Here is a 15695-nt window from a genome sequence, read left to right as displayed (position 1 = left end):
CGTTCCACAATAATTGTACATTATTTACCTCTAATTGTGGCATTTATGACTGGTTTGTGACCAGTTTAACCTACAAAATGTAGTCTTTTAGACAGTTCATGGGACACTGACACTGGACGACCTAATTTTCAATTGAGACAACTCAGAGGTAATTCAGAGTGGTTTCGCAATATTTGTCATTTGGCCTACAAATTGCGACAGGGTTGTACGGCGTGTGAGCAAAGTCCTACTTATGTTGACAACTTGAAAGGGGTTAATGTCTGAGTAATAATGAAGTATGACAGATCATAAATATTGCCAAGATTAACGCTTTCGAGTTCTAACGGCCAAAACTGCGAAATTCTTAGAAGTTTTGAAGATACACGTTTCATAATGCAATCTTTTGTACAAAGGTTACATGTATCTCTTTCATGCCCTGGACTTCATTTCACTTCTACTTGTATCAAAATGTAGATGGAAGATAGGCATCGTGCTCCCACAGCGACAACGCGAAGCACCTCTAAAGTCGTTGCTTTGTGTTTCTAAGTGTTTCTTATCTGGAAGTGATGCTCTTTTTTGAGGTAATCAGTCAAAAGATAGACCTACTAAGTAACTGGAGAAAAAAACACACAGAGGCACAGGATTTGTATGTAATGACATCAATAAATATTCTTGACTATAACTCTAAATGAAATTCCTAGAATTCCCAGGGTGGGTGGACTTGTCACTGGAGTTCGGGGAACCGCGGACAAACTGCTATTGTAATGACTTCACTCGAAAAGTTGCCAGCGCAAAGCAAGGTTTATTTTTCTTCGAAATTGGGTCATCGGATCGAACGATATCTGGACAGGGCGCGGCTGCTCTCGGCCAGTCAGCCGCGCGGCGGGAAGCGCAGTTCACGAACCGCCAAATCAGCCAACTTCCACGTGGACGGTGCTTCCAATGCTAACCTTCCTCGCGGTTTCTTTTAACTCATTATTCTTCCATGAGAACAAAACATTCCCGGTACAGCTCTCGCTTCTCGGCTTTACGGGCCCCCGCCCTTACACTCGCATTGCAATTAGGCGCAGGAGGGTGATTGACATACATGTATTCTGCAATTTCGATATTATAGAGGAGAACAAAAACAAAACTAACAAAAGTAACCAATGATATATCATTTCCTATTCACCAACGACCAATAACTTCGGGACGAGACAACAATAAACGTAAAATGTAAATACAATAGGTAGAAACGATTGGAAATTAAACCATTTTATAAGTACAATGTAATAGGCTATTTATCAAAAACATATTTGGAAGCGATAAAGTATACCAAACAATGCTCAAATTAAAACGACAAATGCCTGTAACTTCCTGGAATTTTGCAAAGAATGCGAGGTCATTATGATTGGTGTGGTTGATAAAGGTGATTGCGAGTGTTGTATCTCTTAAAGGTAATGTATACGTGATGATTTTTGTGTTCAAAGTATTCCTCTGCTCTGCGATGATTATTGCTTTACGTAACACAAATCTTGAAGTCTCGATGTTACCACATTCATTTACCTTACATAGGCCTACATACTGATTTAAAGTACAAGATGTATATAGGAGGCGTCATCCACCATCAGTATAGCCCTTATTCAGTATGAAAACGTAAGTAAACTTGAAGCAGTAGCGATTGATGAACGGGGCTTTAACAAGTGCAGCGCAGACGGAAGGTCAATTACCTCAGACAGTGCGGAATGACAAATATGAGTTATGCCAACTGGTTGTACAGACGCAGATAAAAAACATCATTCTCATGATCTCCAATTAAAAGTTACAGCCATTTCCTGTCGTAAAATATCTATCCTGTTTACCCAATAGAGGTGTTATCAATATTCGCCAATGAATAAACCACTTGATTTGGGATATAATAAGTGGTACTTATACACTCTAAGAAAAAATAAAGAGTTGAAAAAAATAAACTGAGTGGGTTTCATGCAATGATCCCTGATACTGTCCAAACGCAGTCAAGAACTTGAAACATTAGAGATTTTCGGCAAGTTAAAAATTCAAGCCCATATTACGTATCCCTATCGATTTTACATGTAACATATTCACACCCTGCACAAAAAAGTGATTCTCCTATGTATCTTCTTAGTCAAGTATCATAAACATGTCAATCAGTGTCCCTGTCGCATATGTCAACTTTGGCAGTGTCACCTGGCGTTAATCATCTGAACTGAAATAGACAGCGCATCTTCGGTATCAGTTTAGAGATAGTAGTACTAACGAACTACATGTAGTTGGTACTTTTACGCTGAATACTTCCTCCGGTCCCCGGCTCTGGTCGCATTCCTCTTTTGAGCGGTTTTCCACACAAAACTGTTTTGTAAAAACCAGAACGCTTCTGTCCAAAAGTTGCATGTTCCTCCAATTTGTTACTTTTATAGTTCAGCTACTTGACTACAGATGGCTCCGCCTGTTGATCAGGCCATTACAGGGATATAAAATCGCATGCATGAAAGAGTTGACAGTCATAAAACATGTTCATTCATTTTCTTAATTTCACTTTAAAAACTACTCTCATTAATTTGATAGTTTCTGCATGGCTGGTCAACCTGGTCTTGTCACCGAGAGAGCCTCATCACCTAGCAACGCCCCCAACAAACTCCATCGGATTTAATGTCAATTTATCTACTTCCTCATCCATGACTCCGTTAACCCTAACGACCGGCATTTGACTGGCGTGTTGTAACAACAACAACAAAATTCATTGCAGTAAAAAATCGATGGAGCCGTATATCATTTCAGCCACTTTGGCCAGAATCAAATCACGACAAAGTCTAAGTTCATTTACACGCGACATTTGCAAATTCTTTTCATACTTAAAGCTGAACTGCATGCACAAAACCAGAGCACCCCATGCGGCAATAGTAAGAAATTCAAACGACCGAAAGACCCTTCTGAATACGGCCTGAAACATGTAGACATCCAGTGCTTCGATGCGCTTGATTTCACAAACCATGTGGCAAGCCGTGGGACGATGCGGACCTTCGCAGAGAATTCTGGAAGGAAAAAAATAAAAAGGTCCTCTCATCGGGACTCGAACTCGAGACGTCGGGTTTTATTTGCCAACCCTCTTATCCTCAAGGTCACTGGACTGCTTGAAATGCCTGTCGTTTTATACGCCTTTATAGAATGTGGAAACATTCGTGTGTAATCTTTGTTCAACATCTTTGAGCGGCTTCCAGTGGGCAACTGCAGGAAGAAAGTCATTTTTTATTTGCTGTGCGTGATTATGTATGCGGAGTCTACGTTTTCTCTTAGGAATGTTCACCTTTGTCTTGGTATCTTCTTCTATTACATGTACTTGAGAAAATTTCTGGTTCATCTCTCAAAAATAAAGCATAATCGCCATTCATATAAGATATATTTGCTGCCAGCATTTTACAAGAATGCCTCCCTAGCTCAGACGGTTAGAGCGTTCGTATTCTGAGTCCGAGTTCCCGGGTTCGAACCCCTGGAGAACATTTTGATTTTTTTCTCTTCCATAATTCCCCGAGACTGTCCGCATCGCCCTGTGGCTTGCTGGTTTGTGAAATCAAGCGCATCGAAGCATTGGATGTCTATCATGTTTCAGGCCGTATTCAGAAGGGTCTTTCGGTCGTTTGAATTTCTTACTATTGCCGCATGGGGTGCTCTGGTTTTGTGCATGCAGTTCAGCTTTAGGAGTAATCGGCAATTGGTAAAATCCTCGATAAAATACATAAACATTTTAGTGTCGCCTAGTAAAAGGTTTATTTAGCCATCCTTGTTGCTAACCGAATTGACTGACGGCATTGGAAACGGTCAGTTAATTAAACCAACAAGAGCTGCAGCTCTGTATCGATACCGCTTGTTGACATTTAATCCCCATCAGGAAATCATTAAGTTTGCTGCAAACGAATGGTATAGCTTTATCCTGGGGACGAGGGAGATGTTCCGTGATGGCGTCAAGTCACGTGATTTCGTCCATGACACGTTGCTTGCGTTAAAATCGAGTCTTCATGGTTTAGTTGTTTCTGTCGCCGTCATCACGATACCTGGGAGAGGCTGCGGTTATCGTCGCCGTGAGTTGCGAACGTATTATTTGGTCTATCTGGTTGATCAGGAGAACTGGACTTGGGACAGATCTGAACAACTTGGAACAGAGTTATAAATTGAAGGCACTTTGGAGATAACTATGTCAAAGTTAATCTACGGATGGAACTAAAGACAAAAATAAGTTTTATTGACCTGAGGTTCATTGTGATCTGTGACTTAGATGTTTAAATGCAAATTGGGACTACAATGTGGGAATTCTTTGACAACAGGGTGATGTTGGACATTGTCAAGTTGGCGTTGTTGGTGGAACTCTTGATATGCTTTTCTGGCACAACTGGTGAGTGTTCGTGCTGTGTTCCGATTTGTAAGCAACAATTGACCAGTCGATCGCGCAAAAAGCGCAGTCGCGCAAAAAGCGCACATCGGAACATGTCCTTGATGATTCACAAATGATTTCCAAATCCGCTCTGTCAATTTGGTGTTAAATAACTAGGTGAAAATCATAATATCGCACACTTTGTGTGATGTTAGTCTATATATCGATGAGTGTTTGAAATGCCGCTACATTATTGCGACTCTATCGTTGGTCAATCATAGGCCTACCCGTTGATCAACGCACCATACTTGAACTAAAAGAGGTAAAATTACCAATTTCTTCGCATCAGATTAAAAATTTGATTATTTTCACGTATTATAAATCCCGGCCAAGGAATGTTAAGCGCCCCCGCAAACGAGCAATTTTCGTCGCTACGACTTGCGTGCCTCATGATCACGCTACATGTTCATGTAATTTGCGACTAAAGTATCTCGGTCGTTCGCGGTCTCATTGCAGGAGACGAAAATTTGCCCACTACACAGGCACCGCAGCAGTTTACCGTGTCTTTTCAGAGTGGATTGTTGATACATCTGAATATGTACACGAACATTATACCAACTGTTGTGTATACTTATGAATGTATTGTCTTTAGCGCACTCTCTCGCACACACGACAAACTAATCATTGTGACAGCCCAGGGGTGACTTCAGCCATTTCTGCTAACTCAGACGGAGGCGTGACCAGGACTGTTCTGTTATTCATTTCATGTGATGGCAACGTGGTCGTTATTGGTCCGTAACGTAAAATGCATTCCGTTTATCAATAAGTGACGTCCTTTCAAACAAATTGCCCGAAAAATTCGTATCGGAAATAGGCGCACTTAGTTTGTGGAATTGCATGTACGAGTCTGATTATATTTATTGATGCAGTTAGATTGTGCCACGGTCAGCTTACATGTAGGTTACCCTTAAATGCACATCTCAACATTAATTTTTCACGTCAAGTCATGTATAGCAGGCCGTCTCTCGTCAGTAAGGGTGTTTTCGCAACCCGTCGCGTGGTGTATAAATGTACGCAGTACACAAGTACAAATATCAAATATTTATTGGAGCTTAATATTTCCATCTATTTCAATTTAGCGATGTTTATTGGAAACCAATTTCCCAACAATGGAGCTAAACTCTTTTATAATTCATATGTGACAACAGTTAAGCGCTGAATATAAATTGCAGCCCAGAATGATCAATAACAAATCTCATAATTACGTGCTATTAAGTGGCGATACTTCTTATTTATTGAATTCAGTTTGGCATAATAATTTTGAAAGATTTTTTCATTTTAAATCTCATCTGAAATGAAGAAGGTGTTTTAAATCAATTCACATTATCTCCAACAATTATGAGCGTATTGACAGCCGATAACCAAGTCTAAATAGCACTGCAAAGGTCCTGGTACCTTCCTCACCTGACATCGATCTGGCATCTTTATTCAAACTTTAACCATTATAGCTAGCGACAATAGACTTTTCTGCGTGGTAGGCGGTAATCAAGATTGATTGCACGTAGCTTAGATACCACATAGTTTCATAATTCCCGAAAGCGGTCTATCTTAGCAACATAGAGGTCTTGGTTTCTTGATTGAGTGCAATGCAAACCAATTAAAATTGCCTTTAGATATTGACAATGTTCTACTCATGGTGATGCAGGGATGCAGGTATACTCTATAATTTCACCGTTCAAAGACCACAGTCATCACAGTGGGTTTTATAACAGAAGAAAGTGATGAAAATTTCCATTTAACGAAACCTATTCAATGCATGCCATGATGGTTTGGGGAGCACACCGTCATGACTGTGATGCCACTCGTGTAGTCGTGTAACCACCACGAGACCATACACAGCACGACAACTGTATAGTACCCCCAGGTATATGGCACGGCTTAACCCGCCGGCCATGAGGGAATTTCTTTATGGCCCAGTGGTTGGCGCGTTGGCCCCAGAGTGGAAGTTAAGCAACGTCGAGCGCGGTCAACCTTCGGATCGGTGACCGGCGCGTACAATACATCTGGCAGACCTTCCCACGTGGTGCGAGCTCTGGATTTGTAGTTCGGTACTGAGACGCATGAAGCGCTAAGTAGGATCGCGGACGATCCATCTCTGTCCGAAGGGGGGAATGATGTATAGTACCCCCCATGGCTTAACCCGCCGGCCATGAGGGAATTCCTTTATGGCCCAGTGGTTGGCGCGTTGGCCCCAGAGTGGAAGTTAAGCAACGTTGAGCGCGGTCAACCTTTGGATCGGTGACCGGCGCGTACAATACAACAACGTCATTCTTTCGAGAAGCAGCGAATAGTTCCGGTCATGCGCAGGGAGGTTCGGGGCACTGGTGATACTGCGTCTCTGCGATTATCCTTGTGTAAATTCGATGCTCATTCACGTTTTTTACCATTACAGGTGTTGGTGCCATGCAGTGCTACACATGTAACCACAACGAAAACAATAGCAATTACGTCCTTTCCCAGGGTACGGGTGGTACAGCGTCCTCCAAATATTGTGATTACCCCATTAACAACAAAAGTATGATAACCACTTGTTTTAAGCCAGCCAACACGGAACCAAGGTATCAGTGCACCGTACGTAACGTATATATTTTGATGTTCAGGTTCAGCATCACTGACCAATGAACATTTCTTTCTTTAAGAGGTTCCTACCTTTTGTAGAGATATTCGAGTGTACATGTATATCTTCAGGATTGTAAACTAGCATTTGAAGTCAATAGATTCGTGCCTAAAAAGCGATTTACAGGCAAGAAGCATTCCACACCAGCACAGTACTAGATATGGAGAAAACGACATATAAAATGTACATATACCTCATAACATACACACATACCGACTATCATGAACAGGGAGTGACTAAGTGAGGTTGGTCAGATAAAATTTCACAAGTCCTCGATTGGTGCCTCTTCCACACCGCAGAGCATCCGTCGGCACTTTTCATGCTTGTACGAGGAATATTCAGACATCAGGAAGTCAATAGGACGGACCAGGCCCAATCCCCTGACTGTACATGTAAGTTACCAGTTGGAGACCACCACTTTGGCCCCTAGCACATGTCTATAGTGCAATTTTATGGGCGGTTTGAGTCCATCTTTCTGAGTGATAACCAGGTTCTCTTCTCTTTTCCCCAGGAATACATTGCCAAAAACGCCACCAAAAATGTGAGAATAATCGTGCGGGATTGTGTGCCAACAAACCCGAAGTACACGAGTGATATCCACGTCCTCTGCGACCGACCAGGCACCGTGCAGTCCGTAACACTGATGGGAGAGACATATGATGCCATCGCCAAGTGCTGCGACAAGGACGCCTGCAATGTGGATAGATTAAGCTTCGCCGAACCGACCACTCCGAAACCAACCGAACCGTCACCCGCAATGTCAGCGTTTCTATCGCTTTCCTCAGCTTGTTACGCTTTCGTTTTCTTGTGCTTATTTTTGCTGTGACATAAAATATACAGGAGGGGTTGGTTTGACTGGGTAAACGATTTCGAAGGACACCAAGGATTTAAAGGTTTTAGGAGGAGAACAAGGCTGGAACATGTTAACAAAGTTCGATATTCTATATAGTGTGTAGTTTCACTTGTCCGTCGAATGCTACAATATTTTTCTTATTAAGCACAACTAAACTAGTTGAACTATTTGATCTTTGTGTTCTGTGACAGAAATCAAGCAACAACCAGTCAGTTGGAGATAACCATTGAATGGAGCCGATTTAATGATTCAAATTTGGCCTGAAGCGGTGAGGAAAATTGTACAGTAACTAGCGCTTGAGGAGCATTAAAATGGCAACAACCACTATGTAACTGTTTTTGTTTGTGGTCGGCTGTAACCCGGGTCCCTCTATAATGGACGGGTCAGAAATAACACACAAACTATTGCTGTTCTTAAATCAGTGTGTAGTTTTTACATCTTTTACCACCGTAGGACTGAATTTTACCAAACACCTTTAGAACTGTCAACAAAGAACCTTCGTGGCTCTCCGATCCGTTTATGGAAACGAACACATGGCAGAAAGGACCACAAAAAGGTCCACCCAGACTTTCATATACATGTATATGCATTATATCGTTTGGACTGTGTTTTTCACACGCCAGAGAGTAACATTGCCAATCTGAAAGTGTTATAACCTCTTTCCAGTCTTGTTGTTATTAGATGTACATACATGTAACATGTGTTATGAGAGTGCATCACACTTCAACTCGTCATCAACAGTGAGATATTCTAGGAACTATCGCTGTTTAGTACGGGTTGACTGTTTCGAGTGGTACCTTAAGGCATTTGGATTTCTAGGCTACTGGTACCGGGATGTTTCGGCAATAAGTTGCGGTACTTACTACACTATGATAAGTGATATTTTGCGCTTTGAACACGTTGCTGCTATCTAGCTTACGATCATCGTTGCCGGCGTCACCTTTTCATTGAGGAGAGATCGACGAGTCACCAACAACGTTATCATAGAGGAATTCGTCTTCCAGTGATATTGCTTATTCGAGAAGTTACCATCTTTATAACTGTGATTAATAATGAAACCGCCAAAGGAACTAATTAACGTGTTGTGTTTAGTCGATTTACCATTGGATTTTTGTTAGGCTAAACATCGGAACCAGCCGCTTGTCAGCATACCCTTGTATGATTTGAAATAACTGTGGTCAGTGACAGTAGATCTTAGCAACCAACCGAGGTATCATGCACTTCAGCATGTCCTCTATTCCGGAGTCAAGAGCAGAGAGGCGAGATATCGCTGGGCAAACCCTAGGGGATGATGAACTGCTGCTACTAGCGGAGGAGACGGGCCATCGTTTCACCACCAACCTCGGTAAAGGCCATTCGCATGCTTTCAATGCGGTACAGCAAAGCATTGTTGAAGAGACGGATGAGTCGTCTTCAGACGAACAAACAGACGAAACCAGGCAAGACTACACCCAACGTAACATTTGTAGAAAGACTGGTAAGGTTCTTAAGCGTGCCGACACATGTCCACCGCAGCTGATGATAACACTGAGTGACTACAGTAGCCCCGACCGAACTGAAACTGTCCTTGAGACCATTCCTCACCGCTTGACTGACCATAGTAGTCCTGACCGGACAGAAGCACTCATTGAAACGATCCCTCACGACTTAGCTCTGTTGAGAGTGAGAGCAAAAGGGGACTACATGGGCATGATGTCTCCCCCGCCCATCAGGCGAGTCGCATCCATCCATCCTTCAGTAGTAGGCCAGGTGGTCACCAAACCGACTTCCCGATCATTTCTCTTACGTCACCGTTCTGCCGAGGGAATAAACATCAACGAACTGAGAACTACAAGGAATAGTTCGTGTGATAGCAGTGCAAGTTGCTCTTCTAACACCTCGCCATTTGGCTCCAGACGGAGTTCAGATTCTTGTGCTAGTAGCAGGCGAGATTCTAACGAGATAAGTAGCTATTCGCGAAATTCTTCTCAGGATTTGGGTAGCAGCGAACGAAACTCGGGGTCTGATTCGACTCAAATGATCTCGCACTCGATGAAGAAGCGTATTCAGCGCAACTCCACTGTGGATATTGGTGCCGTTATATCCAAGCTTACCGACCTCCGGGAGGAGAAGGAACGGTGTCTCAAGAAGCTGGAGGTACCCGAGAAACGAATTCGGCGCAGGTCCACTGGTTGTAATGAGTTTGATTCTTGTTCCCCAGTTCAAGAGATGAGGAGATTCTCCATCAATTCAATAACGTGTGCGAGGACCACATCGGCTTCTTTAGGCCTTGATTTGCCCATCGCAAACAAACGAAGGCGATCTGTCGGTTGTATATTGGAAAAGACGTCTATCGAGTCTCCTCCCTCAATCAAGGACAACCTCCATGCGTTTTCCAACGGCGGGGTTCAATTTCAATGTACAGAATTAAAAACGCAGAGGTCGCGCACACTGACAATGTCAGGTCCGAGGCAGTCTCTGGCTGAAGAAAAAAACGATTTTAAGATGCCAGCAATGCTGGTTAGAAATAGCTCCGCATGTACTTTAGATTCCTGTGATACACCAGACTCTGAGTCGCGGGCCTTGAGAAGCGAGCGCCGTCACTCATTGACGCCAGGGACCAAATATCTCACAGCCCCGACTCCAGAGCTGATCCGACTGAGATCGAAATCATTGGAAAATATCACGAGATTACAGAACGAGCGTGCACCGTCTCCACTGACACACACTGCTCTGACATCCTCAAAAAAGCGCATTGATCAAAGATTAGGCAAACCATCTCATAACAGAGGGGCGCCTTCAAACACGGAGAAACGGCTTCAGGAGCGACATTCCACCGTTCGCCATCTTAGGACAGCGCTTCAGTCTGTGTACGCAAACTGGTCCACAGCAGAGAAACTAGCTTACATGACTGAGGTAGAACGATTACGTGAGAATCCTTAGAAATCGTCACCAGTGTATGCGCACGGTATGTACATAATCTGTTGAGAATGCTGGATGTCGAGAAGGAAATTAATGAACACTTCATTAAACATTACCAAAGCTAAGAGCACTGTATTGAACGATATTTGTGTCATGTGAGAATATGAACCACAACCACGGACACAGTACGTATATGTAGGTCCATGCCGCAAAACTGTGAAATATAGACTAATCCTAATGACGTTTAGCATCATAGGCATCAGCTAACAGGAGGCCTAGCCCCTTTGCTCAAAAATTGAAAATTGAAATGTGCATTGATAGTGTATTTGAAGGGCTGAGAGTACTAAGGACATAAAATGATTGCATGGTTCTCAGATATAGTTGGCGACACTGTCTATTTCCTCTTGTCAGCAACACATTTCCTCTGAAATATGTGTTCGAATGTACACCGCGGAATTCTGCTACTTCATGTACGACTAATGTTTTACTCACCTTCCCGCCAGTTTGCGGTATTTGGGGTGTTTCACGATTGACATGAAATTGTGCATACATTATAAGAGCTGGAGTGTTACATTGAAGATACATTTTGCTGATATTGACACATGCAGTTAGAAACCCAAATTGGCATTTGGTAGCCCTGTTCGCATCAGAATGACTAGCGTTCGCCATCTTTCACTTCTCCAGCTGTATCTGTTTTGAAACTATTCGAACACTGGTTATCGTGAAGTTATACGCTTATCATCAAATTAATCATATTTTTTATACATTCAGTCCTGAATAGGCCACCCATGGCCAAAGAACGCAATGGAGGGCGAAATTTTAAGGTTTTTGTTAACACTGTTTGTGTACATTTATTGTACACGTACACAAATATCGGTGTTATTTGCCATCAACTTTCGTGAAAGTGTGAAAGAGGAACTCCCAACGCCACCTGTATATCATTGCTCTAAGGTAGACCACAGTGAACGGTCGCCGTTATCCCTAAATTTGAATGTGGCCCCCAACGGATAACGGTATAAACTTAATCTACCTTGAACCAAAATTCCCTCCATTCGCAGTAGGCAGGACATGCGCCTTTATTAGGTGGCAACCATAAGGCATAACGTTGGACTTGCCCGACCTGGACTAGTGACTGAGGAGGATTCATCAAGCGAAAGGTAGGTTCTTTACCTAAAAGAGGGATTCGCCGTTTTCCGAAGGGCGCCATCATATTGTAACCCTCAGCGAAATGATTTCCGAAAGACTAACGTTTGGCTGGTATTATATAGGCCTACCACTTTTTAAGAGGCCTACGGGTATCAAACAAAAAGTGTGTCCGCTACATTTCACTTCTTGCTAAAATGCAATGGGTATATTCCTTAGTCTTCAACCCCTCCCTTATATTTCTTGAACATTTTCGATTCAATTTCCATGCCTCCTATACTTTTTAAGGGGTTATTTTCTTGGGCATCTTGTTGCCTTATAGATACGTCCCGCGAGCAATAAATTCCGACGCGGCTTGTTGGTAACGTTGGCACCAAGCTGGCCAGTCAAAACTAACTCCTCGCCTGGTGCGGGCATTAACGGTTAAGAGATAAAGTTTGGGAGAGGTGTCTGGCGGGCTCTTAGAGGAGGGTTGACTCCGATAAACAAACCTCATTTTACATTTTCTTCCCACTTAAATCGTCACAGACAAATGACCAGTCGTGCCCCTGTGGTTTAAATCAAAAATGGTGCCCTAATCAGCGCTCTAAAGTATACTTTAAACTCAACAAAGCCAACATTTTCGTATCAATGTATACACTATTTCAGAAAGGCCCGTGGGCTTACACTTGTCATTAGTCGTTTGGATTAGCTCCTATTGGTCTTGGTGATTAAATGGGGCATTTAACTAGCGTGAAAACATATATGAGGGAAAAAATGACACTTTGGAATAACTTTATAGGAACTTGCTTGTTCATGTAGCTTCTTTACTGTAAACAGTGAAAGTGAGCTATACTAAATTCATTCCAGTGAAACGAGACGAGACACAGGCACTTTATTTGACAATGGTCTGCCCTTGACACTCTTCAACACTGAATACGTTGTCGATGATTTGGTTCGTGCGATACTAACATATATCTTATCATTGATGTGATTTTGAAGTGACAATCGAATCGTGAAATCACTCTTTCATACAAAATTAACGAAAAATGTTAAACTGCATGTGCATGTACAATGATCTTCTACAAAATAAACTGTTTACAGAATTATTTATTGGTATATTTCAGATGCGTGACGGATTAGAGTGATGGCAGCGAAGGTGATCTGACAATCCATTGGTGATTAGTATCGAGGACAAAGAAAGAATTATAACAATGATTGGACACTAAGAGGATCACCAAGCCTGGCTCAACATACCATAGCTTGCATATACATGTACATTTACAATTCTTTAGGGAGACGATTTTCTCACCAATTAATCCATATTCACAATGACGAATTCCATAGGAATGGGTTTAGTTATTCAAGGCGCGGCGATAGGGACGCCTGTACCCCGTGGCAGCACAAACAAACAAATGTTTGGGATGAGGCAAGGCGGGGCTCGCGGGGCGAAATCAGTTCCCCCTCCTGAGAAGGAGACGAGGAGAGTCACGCCGTGTGGCCCGTGTCGTTACCGCGAGATCGCCAAAGAGATGATTGGGCATACGGCCACACCACCGATTGGCTCCAGCAGTCAGGTAGCAAAGGAATTCGAGCCAGTCTTCAAGCCCACGCGGCCCAAGGTTCAAAAACCGACAAGGCCGCGGCCCAGCACGGCAAAGTCAACAAGGTGTACGAACATGGACATCATCCCCGATAAACCTAGCGATGGTGAGAGGGAGAGGAGGATGAGTGTTCTCAGACGGCCCCCGATGTATCGGCTCAAGAAGGCCAAGACGACAAAAACACAAAAACGGGATATGATGACGGAATCGGAGAGAGCGGAAATTCGGAATACACAGAACGACATAATCATGGACAAAGAAAAGCTCGATTCGTTTTTGAATCCTCACACTGTTGAAAGTGAGGAGGTTTTTCGAGGACCGGTTCATCTCCGTGATGTAGTGCTGGGAAACCCCCATAGATATGATTCTGCAGGGTCCAGTGCGTCCAGTGTGAACAGTGATGAGCAGGACCTTGATGATGAGGAGCGCGTGAGCAAAATGTTGCATATTTTTCAATCGATTCAGTTTACGGACCCAGACACTGTGAAGCCGCACAAACGTCGAGGTTCTCGGGCAAAGGTGCGGCGGAGAGGGGTTGTAATGCCACCGAAGTCGGCTAGCAGTGTGCCTGACGTGCCGAAGGAGGCAGTGATATGCATCGATTATTCGTCAGGACAGGTAGAAAAGAGGTTTTTAGGCCTGAAGTTGGAGGAGCCACAACTTGAGGATAACCAAATAGATACGTGCCCAGACATGACAGATGTGGATAATACAGAAGATGGTGATGATATCCCGGATGTAGATCCAGATGACGCACCGGAAATCGATCTCGACGTTGAGGAAGAGCGAGCACCGACTCCAGAAACGGAACAGGAAAGACCGAAATCATCCATTGTGGAGTTTCTGAACCAACTGAATGAGAACCGACGGCCCAAGTCTGCCCCTGGGCCGTCAGCCCTGAAGGGAGGTCGGAGACGGGCTAGAGCGAAGTCGGCCACTGTCAGAGACCCTATGAAACTAACTGCTAAAGATCTTAGGGAGATTCTCCCTCGTAAGAGCTTTTACAGCAGTCACGATATGTCTCTGAAAGCTGCTGGCTATGATTTGGCGAGTTTTAAGAAGAAGAAACCTATTGTAAGGTTTAACAAGAACATCGAAGTTGAGAACATTCCGAAGGTCACCACAGCTGAAGTTGTCGTGAAAGAAGAGGAGCAGGCTCCGCGGCCCCCTCCCGCATGGCCCAGTTGGCTGGAGAAACCCTCCTCTGCCCAGCAAAGACCAGGTTCAGCCAGTAGTGTTTTAAGCATAGAAATGGCGGTCAAGGCCAAGGCCGCCGCCAGGAAAGCTCGTCGGAAGGCGAAAAGTAATGACGATTCACTGAAAGTGGACAGAAAACTGTTGGTGGAATATCTCACGCTTGTCAGGGAGAAGCCAGCGGAATACAAAACGTTGGCTGACGCACCGCGAGGGAAACTGATAAAGGAGTCAGAACATAACTCTCTGTTGAAATATTCCTCCATCTATCGACTGTCGCAGCAGCCTCAGAAAATGCCTCGCCGTGACACTCCTATTATTCAAGCTATAAAGGGACTCGTCACGAGAAAGTTTGACGCGTCACATATAAGAAAGTCAATGATAGGTGGGAGGCTACTGCGCAGGCGCAGCTCAACCATGTCACTCTCGTCTATCGCGAGTTCTACGACGAGTCTAAGCACCGCCGCCAGTGCGTCGGAGGTAAACAAAGATATCCCGGCAAATGCGTCAAGTCTGATGCGCAGTAAAATGAAAGTGGAACGCTGGCTTCAGACGATTACAACATCCCAATTAGAGAAAGCTAAGGAGGCGGCAATGCAGGAGCTTGGGGAGACTAATCCTTCTGGAAAGTGGTGGGAACTTAATAAGGACTGCAGATACATAAGACAGCCTGGCACCACACTGGACCCAGAACCGAACTTCAACATTGAGGACATCGTGTGTGTCTACTAGGTGTCACCAGTTTGGAAGAAGTCACTTTATAGTCCATGCATTTTCTTAGGATGCAAGCCACTGCGATGATGATTGCTATGCTAGCCGGAGCCCGAGGTTGGTCTGGGCGGTCTCCCCGACCTTTCACATTCGAGTGAAGAGAAAAACACCAAGTAATCTCTAGCGTTTGGAGTTCCAACTGGCGTTTATTGACGGCAGCACTGGTCTTTCGAAAATTCGGGTTACAGTAAAAGATGAAACGGTTTGTGGACGAGAGGCTGGTTTGCA

At 43.8% G+C, this 15695-nt stretch overlaps 1 protein-coding gene across 2 annotated transcripts; it reads left to right on the top strand.

The window, feature by feature from the left end:
- Positions 1-4019: 4019 nt before the first annotated feature.
- LOC135484435 (uncharacterized) lies at positions 4020-11583 on the top strand. Of its 2 annotated transcripts, none has more exons than XM_064765893.1 (3): positions 4020-4366; positions 6798-6976; positions 7534-11583. In XM_064765893.1, exon 3 carries the CDS (start codon positions 9091-9093, stop codon positions 10795-10797), a length of 1707 nt encoding a protein of 568 aa, XP_064621963.1. In that variant the 5' UTR covers positions 4020-4366; positions 6798-6976; positions 7534-9090; the 3' UTR covers positions 10798-11583. Both variants share the same exon structure in this region, with proteins under 2 accessions (XP_064621963.1, XP_064621964.1).
- Positions 11584-15695: the final 4112 nt, after the last annotated feature.

Source organism: Lineus longissimus, chromosome 3 (genome assembly GCF_910592395.1).
Source record: "Lineus longissimus chromosome 3, tnLinLong1.2, whole genome shotgun sequence".
In the NCBI taxonomy this organism is placed as follows: Eukaryota; Metazoa; Nemertea; class Pilidiophora; order Heteronemertea; family Lineidae; genus Lineus; species Lineus longissimus.
This window is presented reverse-complemented; position numbering and strand designations above follow the sequence as displayed.

Bases quoted from the DNA above. Each gene is read 5' to 3' on its own strand.
- LOC135484435 (XM_064765893.1), top strand. From the start codon at position 9,091: ATGCACTTCAGCATGTCCTCTATTCCGGAGTCAAGAGCAGAGAGGCGA.